The sequence below is a fragment of the Macrosteles quadrilineatus genome, unplaced genomic scaffold (genome assembly GCF_028750875.1).
Source record: "Macrosteles quadrilineatus isolate MER2022 unplaced genomic scaffold, UCM_ALF_1.0 Scaffold_1__1_contigs__length_201487025, whole genome shotgun sequence".
Lineage (NCBI taxonomy): Eukaryota > Metazoa > Arthropoda > Insecta > Hemiptera > Cicadellidae > Macrosteles > Macrosteles quadrilineatus.
In genome coordinates this window covers 53,046,553-53,061,301 of record NW_026542594.1, presented here as the reverse complement: position 1 = coordinate 53,061,301, position 14,749 = coordinate 53,046,553, and the positions used below count along the sequence as shown (strand labels likewise).

General features: G+C 40.8%; 1 protein-coding gene across 3 annotated transcripts in view; it reads right to left on the bottom strand.

Moving 5' to 3' along the window:
- Positions 1 to 14,749, bottom strand: part of LOC128983073 (papilin) — a 274,271-nt gene that overhangs the window by 175,644 nt on the left and 83,878 nt on the right. For all 3 annotated transcript variants that reach the window (XM_054402221.1, XM_054402223.1, XM_054402222.1), the window contains exon 2: positions 12,360 to 12,420. In XM_054402221.1, coding sequence (XP_054258196.1) covers positions 12,360 to 12,420 — 61 coding nt within the window. The remainder of the gene's footprint in view (positions 1 to 12,359; positions 12,421 to 14,749) is intronic.

The window sequence follows — 14,749 nt, the reverse complement described above, 5'->3', positions numbered from 1 at the left end:
CAAATTAAGATATTACGACTTTTTACGATCAGCTGGTGCAGCGTTTCCCATTTCGTTCAATTTTTGGATTAACCTTTGACTATTTATCCTAAAAATGTGTTGTACAGTGTTTGAAAGATTAATAATTATTTATATGCTTTATAGTAACTGTATGAAAAATATAATGTGTAAGGCGAGTGCAAACTGGCTTTGCTGCACTCGAGGAACTTTCCACACCCGCCTACAGCTCGTGCGTAAACATTTCTCTCATGCGCAGCAAAGTGCCACTTTGACCACTAGTTACATGAATGACTAATTTTTCAAGTCTTATCAGACGCATTTTTATTTAATCTCCATAAAATTTATAAAAGTATCATTTTCAGGGGTCATAAAATAGTTATTTGTGCAACTAGTGAGAAAAGTGAGCAATTGACTCACTCCAGAGAAATCCTTACTCACGAGCCGTAGGTGAGTGAGGAATGGTTTCTCGAGTGGGGCAATTGTACTGAACTCGAGTTGCACATTATACTTTTCCTACAGTTACCATAAAACAAATAAATTTGTGAAGAAACATAACCTATTTTTACACAGAAGTGAACTTTTAATTTAACATTTAATGTGAAGTGACAAATACAACAGTACAACAGCTGACCAGCTGATTTACAGCCAGTGCTGCCAACGTATTTCGCGCGCATACGACGTTGCCTGCATGTTACGCGCTCACTATTTCGTGCCGTCACGTTCCAAATCTGGAGTGAGACAAAGTAATTAGAGTGAGACAATGTTAACATTGTCTCACTGATGAGCGAATTGGCCATTTTTCTTTCTCAAATCAGTGAGAGAACATGTACATTGTTAGGTAACTGTAGGAAAAATATAAATCTCATTTGAATCGTCTGTAAGTCAGTAATTACACTCATATAGCCGCAATTTCATATTTTCCAAACATAGATTTTTGCTAAATAGCCATGTTTTTTTTTTAATACGGAGAAAATTACAAAATTACTGTGCATCTAAAAGGCCAATGTTAATCTTAAGGAGAACAATAAAGCTGTTGTAGTTTGCTCGCTTGTAGTTATGTTTTCAGAAAATTTTGAATTTTATTTGTCATCCTATACTATTAACATTTAAAACACCGTTTCCTTCCCCCATAAAAGCAAACCTAAGTATTCGTTCAATCTAGTGTTATTTAAATTGGGAATAAATACGACTTTTTTATGGAAATATTTTAATAAAAATCCAGAATTGAGACAGATTGAAATTCACTTAGTTTGCAGATTTTCTGCGGCTACGTAGTGTGGACTGTAGTTATGTAGACTACTTCTAAGCTTCTGCATTCAATGATGTGTGATTGCCCGGTAATCGAGCGGCGCTGTGATGAGTGTCTGCCCAAGGTGTATAATCAGATCACTGTTTGATGAATGGACCAACCTTCGTCTGTGAATGTGTGCTGCACTGGGTGTATGTGTTAGTTTACGTATATGATATACCTCGTGTCTATATGCAGCCTCTGTATGTCTTCTGTGTTGTGTATTGCCCGGTAATGGAGCGGTGCGGTGAGGAGTGTCTGCCCAAGGTGTATAATCAGATCACTGTTTGATGAATGGACCAACCTTCGTCTGTGAATGTGTGCTGCACTGGGTGTATGTGTTAGTTTACGTATATGATATACCTCGTGTCTATATGCAGCCTCTGAATGTCTTCTGTGTTGTGTATTGCCCGGTAATGGAGCGGCGCGGTGAGGAGTGTCTGCCCAAGGTGTATAATCAGATCACTGTTTGATGAATGGACCAACCTTCGTCTGTGAATGTGTGCTGCACTGGGTGTATGTGTTAGTTTACGTATATGATATACCTCGTGTCTATATGCAGCCTCTGTATGTCTTCTGTGTTGTGTATTGCCCGGTAATGGAGCGGTGCGGTGAGGAGTGTCTGCCCAAGGTGTATAATCAGATCACTGTTTGATGAATGGACCAACCTTCGTCTGTGAATGTGTGCTGCACTGGGTGTATGTGTTAGTTTACGTATATGATATACCTCGTGTCTATATGCAGCCTCTGAATGTCTTCTGTGTTGTGTATTGCCCGGTAATGGAGCGGCGCGGTGAGGAGTGTCTGCCCAAGGTGTATAATCAGATCACTGTTTGATGAATGGACCAACCTTCGTCTGTGAATGTGTGCTGCACTGGGTGTATGTGTTAGTTTACGTATATGATATACCTCGTGTCTATATGCAGCCTCTGAATGTCTTCTGTGTTGTGTATTGCCCGGTAATGGAGCGGCGCGGTGAGGAGTGTCTGCCCAAGGTGTATAATCAGATCACTGTTTGATGAATGGACCAACCTTCGTCTGTGAATGTGTGCTGCACTGGGTGTATGTGTTAGTTTACGTATATGATATACCTCGTGTCTATATGCAGCCTCTGTATGTCTTCTGTGTTGTGTATTGCCCGGTAATCGAGCGGCGCTGTGATGAGTGTCTGCCCAAGGTGTATAATCAGATCACTGTTTGATGAATGGACAAACCTTCGTCTGTGAATGTGTGCTGCACTGGGTGTATGTGTTAGTTTACGTATATGATATACCTCGTGTCTATATGCAGAATCTGTATGTCTTCTGTGTTGTGTATTGCCCGGTAATGGAGCGGTGCGGTGAGGAGTGTCTGCCCAAGGTGTATAATCAGATCACTGTTTGATGAATGGACCAACCTTCGTCTGTGAATGTGTGCTGCACTGGGTGTATGTGTTAGTTTACGTATATGATATACCTCGTGTCTATATGCAGCCTCTGTATGTCTTCTGTGTTGTGTATTGCCCGGTAATGGAGCGGTGCGGTGAGGAGTGTCTGCCCAAGGTGTATAATCAGATCACTGTTTGATGAATGGACCAACCTTCGTCTGTGAATGTGTGCTGCACTGGGTGTATGTGTTAGTTTACGTATATGATATACCTCGTGTCTATATGCAGCCTCTGTATGTCTTCTGTGTTGTGTATTGCCCGGTAATGGAGCGGTGCGGTGAGGAGTGTCTGCCCAAGGTGTATAATCAGATCACTGTTTGATGAATGGACCAACCTTCGTCTGTGAATGTGTATTGCACTGGGTGTATGTGTTAGTTTACGTATATGATATACCTCGTGTCTATATGCAGCCTCTGTATGTCTTCTGTGTTGTGTATTGCCCGGTAATGGAGCGGTGCGGTGAGGAGTGTCTGCCCAAGGTGTATAATCAGATCACTGTTTGATGAATGGACCAACCTTCGTCTGTGAATGTGTGCTGCACTGGGTGTATGTGTTAGTTTACGTATATGATATACCTCGTGTCTATATGCAGCCTCTGTATGTCTTCTGTGTTGTGTATTGCCCGGTAATGGAGCGGCGCGGTGGGGAGTGTCTGCCCAAGGTGTATAATCAGATCACTGTTTGATGAATGGACAAACCTTCGTCTGTGAATGTGTGCTGCACTGGGTGTATGTGTTAGTTTACGTATATGATATACCTCGTGTCTATATGCAGCCTCTGTATGTCTTCTGTGTTGTGTATTGCCCGGTAATGGAGCGGTGCGGTGAGGAGTGTCTGCCCAAGGTGTATAATCAGATCACTGTTTGATGAATGGACAAACCTTCGTCTGTGAATGTGTGCTGCACTGGGTGTATGTGTTAGTTTACGTATATGATATACCTCGTGTCTATATGCAGCCTCTGTATGTCTTCTGTGTTGTGTATTGCCCGGTAATGGAGCGGTGCGGTGAGGAGTGTCTGCCCAAGGTGTATAATCAGATCACTGTTTGATGAATGGACCAACCTTCGTCTGTGAATGTGTGCTGCACTGGGTGTATGTGTTAGTTTACGTATATGATATACCTCGTGTCTATATGCAGCCTCTGTATGTCTTCTGTGTTGTGTATTGCCCGGTAATGGAGCGGTGCGGTGAGGAGTGTCTGCCCAAGGTGTTTAATCAGATCACTGTTTGATGAATGGACAAACCTTCGTCTGTGAATGTGTATTGCACTGGGTGTATGTGTTAGTTTACGTATATGATATACCTCGTGTCTATATGCAGCCTCTGTATGTCTTCTGTGTTGTGTATTGCCCGGTAATGGAGCGGTGCGGTGAGGAGTGTCTGCCCAAGGTGTATAATCAGATCACTGTTTGATGAATGGACCAACCTTCGTCTGTGAATGTGTGCTGCACTGGGTGTATGTGTTAGTTTACGTATATGATATACCTCGTGTCTATATGCAGCCTCTGAATGTCTTCTGTGTTGTGTATTGCCCGGTAATGGAGCGGTGCGGTGAGGAGTGTCTGCCCAAGGTGTATAATCAGATCACTGTTTGATGAATGGACCAACCTTCGTCTGTGAATGTGTATTGCACTGGGTGTATGTGTTAGTTTACGTATATGATATACCTCGTGTCTATATGCAGCCTCTGTATGTCTTCTGTGTTGTGTATTGCCCGGTAATGGAGCGGCGCGGTGAGGAGTGTCTGCCCAAGGTGTATAATCAGATCACTGTTTGATGAATGGACCAACCTTCGTCTGTGAATGTATGCTACACTGGGTGTATGTGTTAGTTTACGTATATGATATACCTCGTGTCTATATGCAGCCTCTGTATGTCTTCTGTGTTGTGTAGTGCCCGGTAATGGAGCGGCGCTGTGATGAGTGTCTGCCCAAGGTGTATAATCAGATCACTGTTTGATCAATGGACAAACCTTCGTCTGTGAATGTGTATTGCACTGGGTGTATGTGTTAGTTTACGTATATGATATACCTCGTGTCTATATGCAGAATCTGTATGTCTTCTGTGTTGTGTATTGCCCGGTAATGGAGCGGTGCGGTGAGGAGTGTCTGCCCAAGGTGTATAATCAGATCACTGTTTGATGAATGGACCAACCTTCGTCTGTGAATGTGTGCTGCACTGGGTGTATGTGTTAGTTTACGTATATGATATACCTCGTGTCTATATGCAGAATCTGTATGTCTTCTGTGTTGTGTATTGCCCGGTAATGGAGCGGTGCGGTGAGGAGTGTCTGCCCAAGGTGTTTAATCAGATCACTGTTTGATGAATGGACCAACCTTCGTCTGTGAATGTGTGCTGCACTGGGTGTATGTGTTAGTTTACGTATATGATATACCTCGTGTCTATATGCAGAATCTGTATGTCTTCTGTGTTGTGTATTGCCCGGTAATGGAGCGGTGCGGTGAGGAGTGTCTGCCCAAGGTGTATAATCAGATCACTGTTTGATGAATGGACCAACCTTCGTCTGTGAATGTGTGCTGCACTGGGTGTATGTGTTAGTTTACGTATATGATATACCTCGTGTCTATATGCAGAATCTGTATGTCTTCTGTGTTGTGTATTGCCCGGTAATGGAGCGGTGCGGTGAGGAGTGTCTGCCCAAGGTGTATAATCAGATCACTGTTTGATGAATGGACCAACCTTCGTCTGTGAATGTGTGCTGCACTGGGTGTATGTGTTAGTTTACGTATATGATATACCTCGTGTCTATATGCAGAATCTGTATGTCTTCTGTGTTGTGTATTGCCCGGTAATGGAGCGGTGCGGTGAGGAGTGTCTGCCTAAGGTGTATAATCAGATCACTGTTTGATGAATGGACCAACCTTCGTCTGTGAATGTGTGCTGCACTGGGTGTATGTGTTAGTTTACGTATATGATATACCTCGTGTCTATATGCAGCCTCTGTATGTCTTCTGTGTTGTGTATTGCCCGGTAATCGAGCGGCGCTGTGATGAGTGTCTGCCCAAGGTGTATAATCAGATCACTGTTTGATGAATGGACCAACCTTCGTCTGTGAATGTGTGCTGCACTGGGTGTATGTGTTAGTTTACGTATATGATATACCTCGTGTCTATATGCAGAATCTGTATGTCTTCTGTGTTGTGTATTGCCCGGTAATGGAGCGGTGCGGTGAGGAGTGTCTGCCTAAGGTGTATAATCAGATCACTGTTTGATGAATGGACCAACCTTCGTCTGTGAATGTGTGCTGCACTGGGTGTATGTGTTAGTTTACGTATATGATATACCTCGTGTCTATATGCAGCCTCTGTATGTCTTCTGTGTTGTGTATTGCCCGGTAATGGAGCGGTGCGGTGAGGAGTGTCTGCCCAAGGTGTATAATCAGATCACTGTTTGATGAATGGACCAACCTTCGTCTGTGAATGTGTGCTGCACTGGGTGTATGTGTTAGTTTACGTATATGATATACCTCGTGTCTATATGCAGCCTCTGTATGTCTTCTGTGTTGTGTATTGCCCGGTAATCGAGCGGCGCTGTGATGAGTGTCTGCCCAAGGTGTATAATCAGATCACTGTTTGATGAATGGACCAACCTTCGTCTGTGAATGTGTGCTGCACTGGGTGTATGTGTTAGTTTACGTATATGATATACCTCGTGTCTATATGCAGCCTCTGTATGTCTTCTGTGTTGTGTATTGCCCGGTAATGGAGCGGTGCGGTGAGGAGTGTCTGCCCAAGGTGTTTAATCAGATCACTGTTTGATGAATGGACCAACCTTCGTCTGTGAATGTGTGCTGCACTGGGTGTATGTGTTAGTTTACGTATATGATATACCTCGTGTCTATATGCAGCCTCTGTATGTCTTCTGTGTTGTGTATTGCCCGGTAATGGAGCGGTGCGGTGAGGAGTGTCTGCCCAAGGTGTTTAATCAGATCACTGTTTGATGAATGGACCAACCTTCGTCTGTGAATGTGTGCTGCACTGGGTGTATGTGTTAGTTTACGTATATGATATACCTCGTGTCTATATGCAGCCTCTGTATGTCTTCTGTGTTGTGTATTGCCCGGTAATCGAGCGGCGCTGTGATGAGTGTCTGCCCAAGGTGTATAATCAGATCACTGTTTGATGAATGGACAAACCTTCGTCTGTGAATGTGTGCTGCACTGGGTGTATGTGTTAGTTTACGTATATGATATACCTCGTGTCTATATGCAGAATCTGTATGTCTTCTGTGTTGTGTATTGCCCGGTAATGGAGCGGTGCGGTGAGGAGTGTCTGCCCAAGGTGTTTAATCAGATCACTGTTTGATGAATGGACCAACCTTCGTCTGTGAATGTGTGCTGCACTGGGTGTATGTGTTAGTTTACGTATATGATATACCTCGTGTCTATATGCAGAATCTGTATGTCTTCTGTGTTGTGTATTGCCCGGTAATGGAGCGGTGCGGTGAGGAGTGTCTGCCCAAGGTGTATAATCAGATCACTGTTTGATGAATGGACCAACCTTCGTCTGTGAATGTGTGCTGCACTGGGTGTATGTGTTAGTTTACGTATATGATATACCTCGTGTCTATATGCAGAATCTGTATGTCTTCTGTGTTGTGTATTGCCCGGTAATGGAGCGGTGCGGTGAGGAGTGTCTGCCCAAGGTGTATAATCAGATCACTGTTTGATGAATGGACCAACCTTCGTCTGTGAATGTGTGCTGCACTGGGTGTATGTGTTAGTTTACGTATATGATATACCTCGTGTCTATATGCAGCCTCTGTATGTCTTCTGTGTTGTGTATTGCCCGGTAATGGAGCGGTGCGGTGAGGAGTGTCTGCCCAAGGTGTATAATCAGATCACTGTTTGATGAATGGACCAACCTTCGTCTGTGAATGTGTGCTGCACTGGGTGTATGTGTTAGTTTACGTATATGATATACCTCGTGTCTATATGCAGCCTCTGTATGTCTTCTGTGTTGTGTATTGCCCGGTAATGGAGCGGTGCGGTGAGGAGTGTCTGCCCAAGGTGTATAATCAGATCACTGTTTGATGAATGGACCAACCTTCGTCTGTGAATGTGTGCTGCACTGGGTGTATGTGTTAGTTTACGTATATGATATACCTCGTGTCTATATGCAGCCTCTGTATGTCTTCTGTGTTGTGTATTGCCCGGTAATCGAGCGGCGCTGTGATGAGTGTCTGCCCAAGGTGTATAATCAGATCACTGTTTGATGAATGGACCAACCTTCGTCTGTGAATGTGTGCTACACTGGGTGTATGTGTTAGTTTACGTATATGATATACCTCGTGTCTATATGCAGCCTCTGAATGTCTTCTGTGTTGTGTATTGCCCGGTAATGGAGCGGTGCGGTGAGGAGTGTCTGCCCAAGGTGTATAATCAGATCACTGTTTGATGAATGGACAAACCTTCGTCTGTGAATGTGTATTGCACTGGGTGTATGTCTTAGTTTACGTATATGATATACCTCGTGTCTATATGCAGCCTCTGTATGTCTTCTGTGTTGTGTATTGTCCGGTAATAGAGCGGCGCGGTGGGGAGTGTATATGTGAATACCAGTATATATACACTGGGTATATGTGTTAGTTTACCTATATAGTTTAGCCTAGTATAATAAGTACTTCTCTGAGTGTCTCCTGCCTTGGGTATGATGATCGCATTGTCCATTCATATGCCTTGTGTCTATGTGCTGCCATTTCTATTTTCCCCTTTGGCGAAGCATTAAAATAACAACAAAAATAAACCAATGGTTTGGTATCTGTTTTAGTCTCAGACATTGTCTCGTAGATTGTCATAAAACACACGTAGCATAATAATCAATAATTATGCCACAAGAGGACATATTATATGTATAGTCAAATTTCTTGTTATTGTGTAGCCATCTATATATATAAAAGGCAAAGCCCTCACTGACTGACTGACTCACTCACTCACTCATCACTAATTCTCCCACTTCCCATTTACCTAGGAGGCTGAAATTTGGTACACTGATTTTTTAGGCATTAAATAGAAAAACTAAGCTGTTTTTATTCTGATCGGACTCTCGGGCTCCGCCCCAGTGGCTTTTATATTTAAATGGAATTAATGAATCTTAACAGCTGTTTCAATTAAAGAAGTTGGTTCTGTTCTATGATGTTCAATAGCATTCAAGTTACAAGGATTACCAACAGGGTGCAGGACTATTACTTTTTTTTAATTTATGACAACAGTTAATATGCAACCAAAAGGTGAGTGAGCGTAGCGAACGAACTTCAACCTGGAGGCGATTTAGCGTAGCGAACGAGCTAACCTGAAGGCAAGTGAGCGCAGCGAACGAGCTCCAACCTAAAGGTGAGGGAGCGTAGCGAACGAACTTCAACCAGGACGTGATTAAACCATGCGAACGAGCTCACTTATGAAGTAAAACGGGGCAAAGCCCGCGGGTACAGCTAGTCTATACATAATCACAAAGCGTTAAATTCAGTCAACAAATTAGCCCCTTAAGAACAACTGATAACATTTAAATTTCTACAGATTCATTTTTACACGGTTTAAAAGTATTTGTGTGAGCATGCCTTTCTTTCCATTGGTGGTTTAAGCTTGTTCAGACAGTGTAAACTAAAAAAAAAGACATTGATAATTACTATTGGATAACTCTGATGGGAATTTCTAACTTAAGACTTTACCCATCGTTCCGTTGTTTATCACATTTTTCATCGGCCCGCAGAGTATAATAACGGATGAATGACTAAGAAGCGTATTAAGACGGACAAGACAGTGGCTATTGTGAGCCGACTAAATGCCAGTATTTATTATTAAATGACCTAACTGAAATCAATCAGCTGAGAGTGAGGTGCATATTGATGAGGTTGGACTACAAGAGCAACCAATTAATGATGGTAGGAGAGCACGGACAGTATGTAGGCCTATCTATATAGGTATATAAAAGGCAAAGCCCTCACTCACTCATCACTAATTCTCCCACTTCCCATTTACCTAGGAGGCTGAAATTTGGTACACTGATTGTTTAGGCATTAAATAGGAAAACTAAGTAGTTTTTATTCTGATCGGACTCTCGGGCTCCGCCCCAGTGGCTCTGGAGTTTCCCATGTTAACCTTATGAGCCTTATTATAACCTTATTATATTTAAATGGAATTAATGAATCTTAACAGCTGTTTTAATTAAACAAGTTGGTCCTGTTCTATGATGTGCAATAGCATTACAAGGATTACCAACAGGGTGCAGCACTATTATTTTTTTAAATTAATGACAACAGCTAATTTGTAACCAAAAGATGAGTGAGCGTAGCGAACGAACTTCAACCTAAAGGCGAGTTAGCGTAGCGAACGAGCTAACCTGAAGGCAAGTGAGCGCAGCGAACGAGCTCCAACCTAAAAGTGAGTGAGCGTGGCGAACGAACTTCAACCAGGACGTGATTTGAAAATTAAGAAGTTAAACGGGGCAAAGCCCGCGGGTACAGCTAGTTCATAGATAAAATGAATATGTAATGTCGTAATTATAGTTGATTGAATTGATCAATTATTGAATTGATAATATAGTAGGTTATTTTCATCATAGTTGTGTATGATTTTTAACAGATTTGAGAGGTGTGCAAAATACTATTTGTCGGGTATCAGGTAGTTCTAGAATTCGTGGGGAAACTGTCAAAAAACTTTTTGTCAGTAATATTTTTAGCTGATTGGGAAAGAAAACATCATTAATCATCAATACCACCGTCATAGCAAACCTGCAGTTGGAGCGAATTTCCATTAGCATGATTAAATCTTTACTAAAATATTACTTTAAAATGTCAGTTTTTTCGACTTAAATACTGAAACAATGGATTTATGAATACTTAGGTTTGCTGCAACAAAAGAGGGAAAAGTGTTTTTGGATAAAAATTCTATAGTACAGGATGAAGTAAATTAATTTGCCAAATTTTATTAAAATATATTCATCTACAAGCAAACTACGACAGTTTTTCTCTAGGGCCTATAAGAATAACATGAATATTTTCAACTTACAGTTTTCGGAATTATCTCCATAAACTACAAACGTACAACAAGCTTCAGTACAAAAACTAGTTTTTTAGCTATATGCAAAATTGTAATGAAAATTGGGCATTATATTGTTTAAAGATAAAAATACCAAAAAACATCGAAACCCCATAACACCTTGTCCCATTACCCAATCTTGCTGGTTCGTGATCTCATTCAAGTGTATGCCACCCATCGATATATAACTACTACGTCCGTAGTAGTTATATATTGATTATGCCACCCTGTAACTCCATAACACCTTGGTCCCATTACCATAACCCAATCTTGCTGTTTCGTGAACTCATTCAAGTGTTTGCCATCCTACAACCCCATAACACCTTGGTCCCATTACTCAATCTTTCTGGTTCGTGAACTCATGCAAGTGTATGCCATCCTACAACCCCATAACACCTTGGTCCCATTACCCAATCTTGCTGGTTCGTGAACTCATTCAAGTGTATGCCATCCTACAACCCCATAACACCTTGGTCCCATTACTCAATCTTTCTGGTTCGTGAACTCATTCAAGTGTATGCCATCCTACAACCCCATAACACCTTGGTCCCATTACCCAATCTTGCTGGTTCGTGAACTCATTCAAGTGTATGCCATCCTACAACTCAATAACACCTTGGTCCCATTACCCAATCTTGCTGGTTCGTGATCTCATTCAAGTGTATGCCATCCTACAACCCAATAACACCTTGGTCCCATTACCCAATCTTGCTGGTTCGTGAACTCATTCAAGTGTATGCCATCCTACAACCCAATAACACCTTGGTCCCATTACCCAATCTTGCTGGTTCGTGATCTCATTCAAGTGTATGCCATCCTACAAACCAATAACACCTTGGTCCCATTACCCAATCTTGCTGGTTCGTGAACTCATTCAAGTGTATGCCATCCTACAACCCAATAACACCTTGGTCCCATTACCCAATCTTGCTGGTTCGTGATCTCATTCAAGTGTATGCCATCCTACAACCAAATAACACCTTGGTCCCATTACCCAATCTTGCTGGTTCGTGATATCATTAAAGCTTATGCCATCCTACTATACTTTAATGAGAAACATCCGATCAGGTTATGTATTGTACAGTCATCCGCAAATTTCCAAAACGTGTACTATTTGGATACGGTACATCAAGAAAGAGTTTGTAGTTACCGTTTCATTTGGCGTACAAAATAAAATAATCTGTTTTTATAACATGTACACACTGTAGGCCTATAATGAAATTTAAAAGCCACTATGATTGCTTGACATACATCACTTTTCGTAAATTTCTGTTTTAATCCACGATTATATTATACTAATGTCCAATCCTAGTCCAGTTGTTCCCCCCCTTCACCCACACGCTGTGGCGAGGTCGTGCTCCGATTTATGAGGTATCCCATCGCCTAATTACTGCCTCAATAGGTTTCGGGTGGTCCCAGACTTATCTGACCATATCAAATCATAGAAATTTAAATAAGCTCTATCCATTCATTGATTGGATCACCTATTTGTGCCTCCTAAGTCATTGTTTTATATTTATTGCGTTCCTGACGCAGTCGTCCTTAATTGCAACATTAAGATAGAAATAACATCAAATCAGTTGACTTACCCTTCTGGCGGTGGTAAGACCAGTGAATGCGAATAGAACTAAAACTAGCTGCCAATGTGATCTGAAACATAAAATGGCAACATTAAGTCAAAGTAATTAAGCAAATTAACAAATTCAGACAATTTAAAATCTAACTGCACATGTACAAAAAATTATTATTACATGTAATAAGTAAATTAAATGCCACTTTGGTTAGAATATCACGGTAAAACACTGATAAATTGAGAAAATGACGTGGCAAATAATACCTCTGAAGATGTAGGAGCTAAATAGGTAAAACCAAAACCTCAAACAGATCTCATTGTCTTTCCATTTTGTAGTTCACATAAACAAATGCAGTGTGTCACACAACTGAACAGAACGCAAAATCGAAAAATGTAATACTGTAGAACTACTGAAAAATATATAAGAATTTTGCCAATAGCTTTTATGAAATGCCGGATATACAAATTTAAACATCTATTATGCTTTATATTACCACGAAGGTCAATAAAAATGCTTTTCTTTATCCAATATGCTTTACATGGGCATTTGAAGGCAAGGAGAAAAGCCCCAAGCCCAAGCCAGTACTGTATATCAAATCGGCAGTTGAACTATGACCATAGAAGTGATATTATATTACTTCATCTAAGCTATGACACTCCTTCCTCAATACACAGGTCTTCACTCCTGAGTAGTATGTCTGGCCAAACTAGTATGTTTGCGTGGTTGTGTTTCAAGTATGCAAACTTATAATAGGTACAGTATTACGTTTTATTATCTAGTATCATGTACGTACATGAGCCGTTCAGTCACATGTTACTCTTTTCATTATACTGTAGGTACATTCATAGATAAAACATACTCACTTGGGTTATAGTATAAGGAATTTCACAATATTTTGAAGTTTCACTCTTGTTAACATAAACAAGAGTAGCACACGTTAATGCGTGAAAGATAACGTGCAATAAGGATAACTCTTTATAAAAAATACAAATCTGCATTGACAAACTGTTAAAATGTCAATTATTCGGGCCTATTTGTTTAAGGCAAGTATGTCCGATTTCACCGGCTTAGTAGTAAACATAACACCGACTGCCACTTATTTTACTGGTTGAATTGTTTACTTAGATATTCGTTTACTCCCCATATCCCGTCCATTGGTGTACCTGAGACTCTGACTTGTATAATCGGTTTACAGACATCTTCCACATCTAATCGTGGAATAAAAGGATTAGTATAATCCGAACCTCTGTAGGCCCCTTCTCCAGCAAAGTGAGGGGCGATCTCCTTAGTCAGTCCCCGATGACAATTACAGTATCTAAATCCCATATCTTACTAGGTTTTGTCCGCGACTTCTTCATTGACATGTACATAAAATTTCCACGCATATCTATTTTCTACTGTTGGCGCTATCGTGCTACTAATACAAACAGCGAGAAAGCAAACTAAACACTGAACTGGGTCAATTGGAGCATAAGTGACTAAAATAGTAACAAAGTGGTAACATGTTGACTTCCCATATGTCTGTGGGGAAACAGAAACATAAACAACGCAAACCTGGAGACTGGATTGGTGTTTTGCACTACTGTAAGTATACAAGTACTGACATAGCTTGTATATACTTATTACCTACTTTACTAGAATTATAGTATTCGTGTAAGAATAATATTTGAATGAGTCATATTATTTTTCCTACGTTACATTTAATTTATTCTACCTATATATTTAGGGACCTTATAAATATTTTACATTCAAAGCTTATCACATAACCTTTTATGTATTAGTATAACTAATCCAAATTTGTATAAGGTGATAATAACAGAAATGCATCCACAACCTTGTCTTACTACTTTATGACAACATGTCCGACAATGATAGATACGACAAATTACACAATGCAACAATAAAATCAAGTGGCTGATGAACATGCAGCGGAGATTTAAGTGCCGGCTGTTTGGAAGAGGAATGTTTTTGAATAATTCATTCAACAGTCCATTATCGAATTGGCCATCAATCGCGAGTCACCTGTGCAGCTTCCCAGCGATCCCTCGTCAGCGGCCTATTGTTGGGTCCACTCAGACTCTGAATGACGACACTAGCCAATTTATGTAACGAAATGAAAACATTTTTTTATTGCTAGGAAAACAAACACGTTTATGTTGGTTTGAGGCAAATAAATTGCTTAACCGGGTAGTTTTCATTAATGGAGTAAAGGTACGCCATGCAACTCTATGCAACATTTGAAACAGGCTTTATACAGCTTAAATTTCACTAATTAAACAGAAAGGCTAATATAATAAATGTGTCTTAGATATGTTAGGCATAGCGTTTTGTTTGCCTCAAATAAATATAGTTGGTAAAGCGATATAATCTTCAATATTTGTTACAATTCGTTTTCAAGATTTACC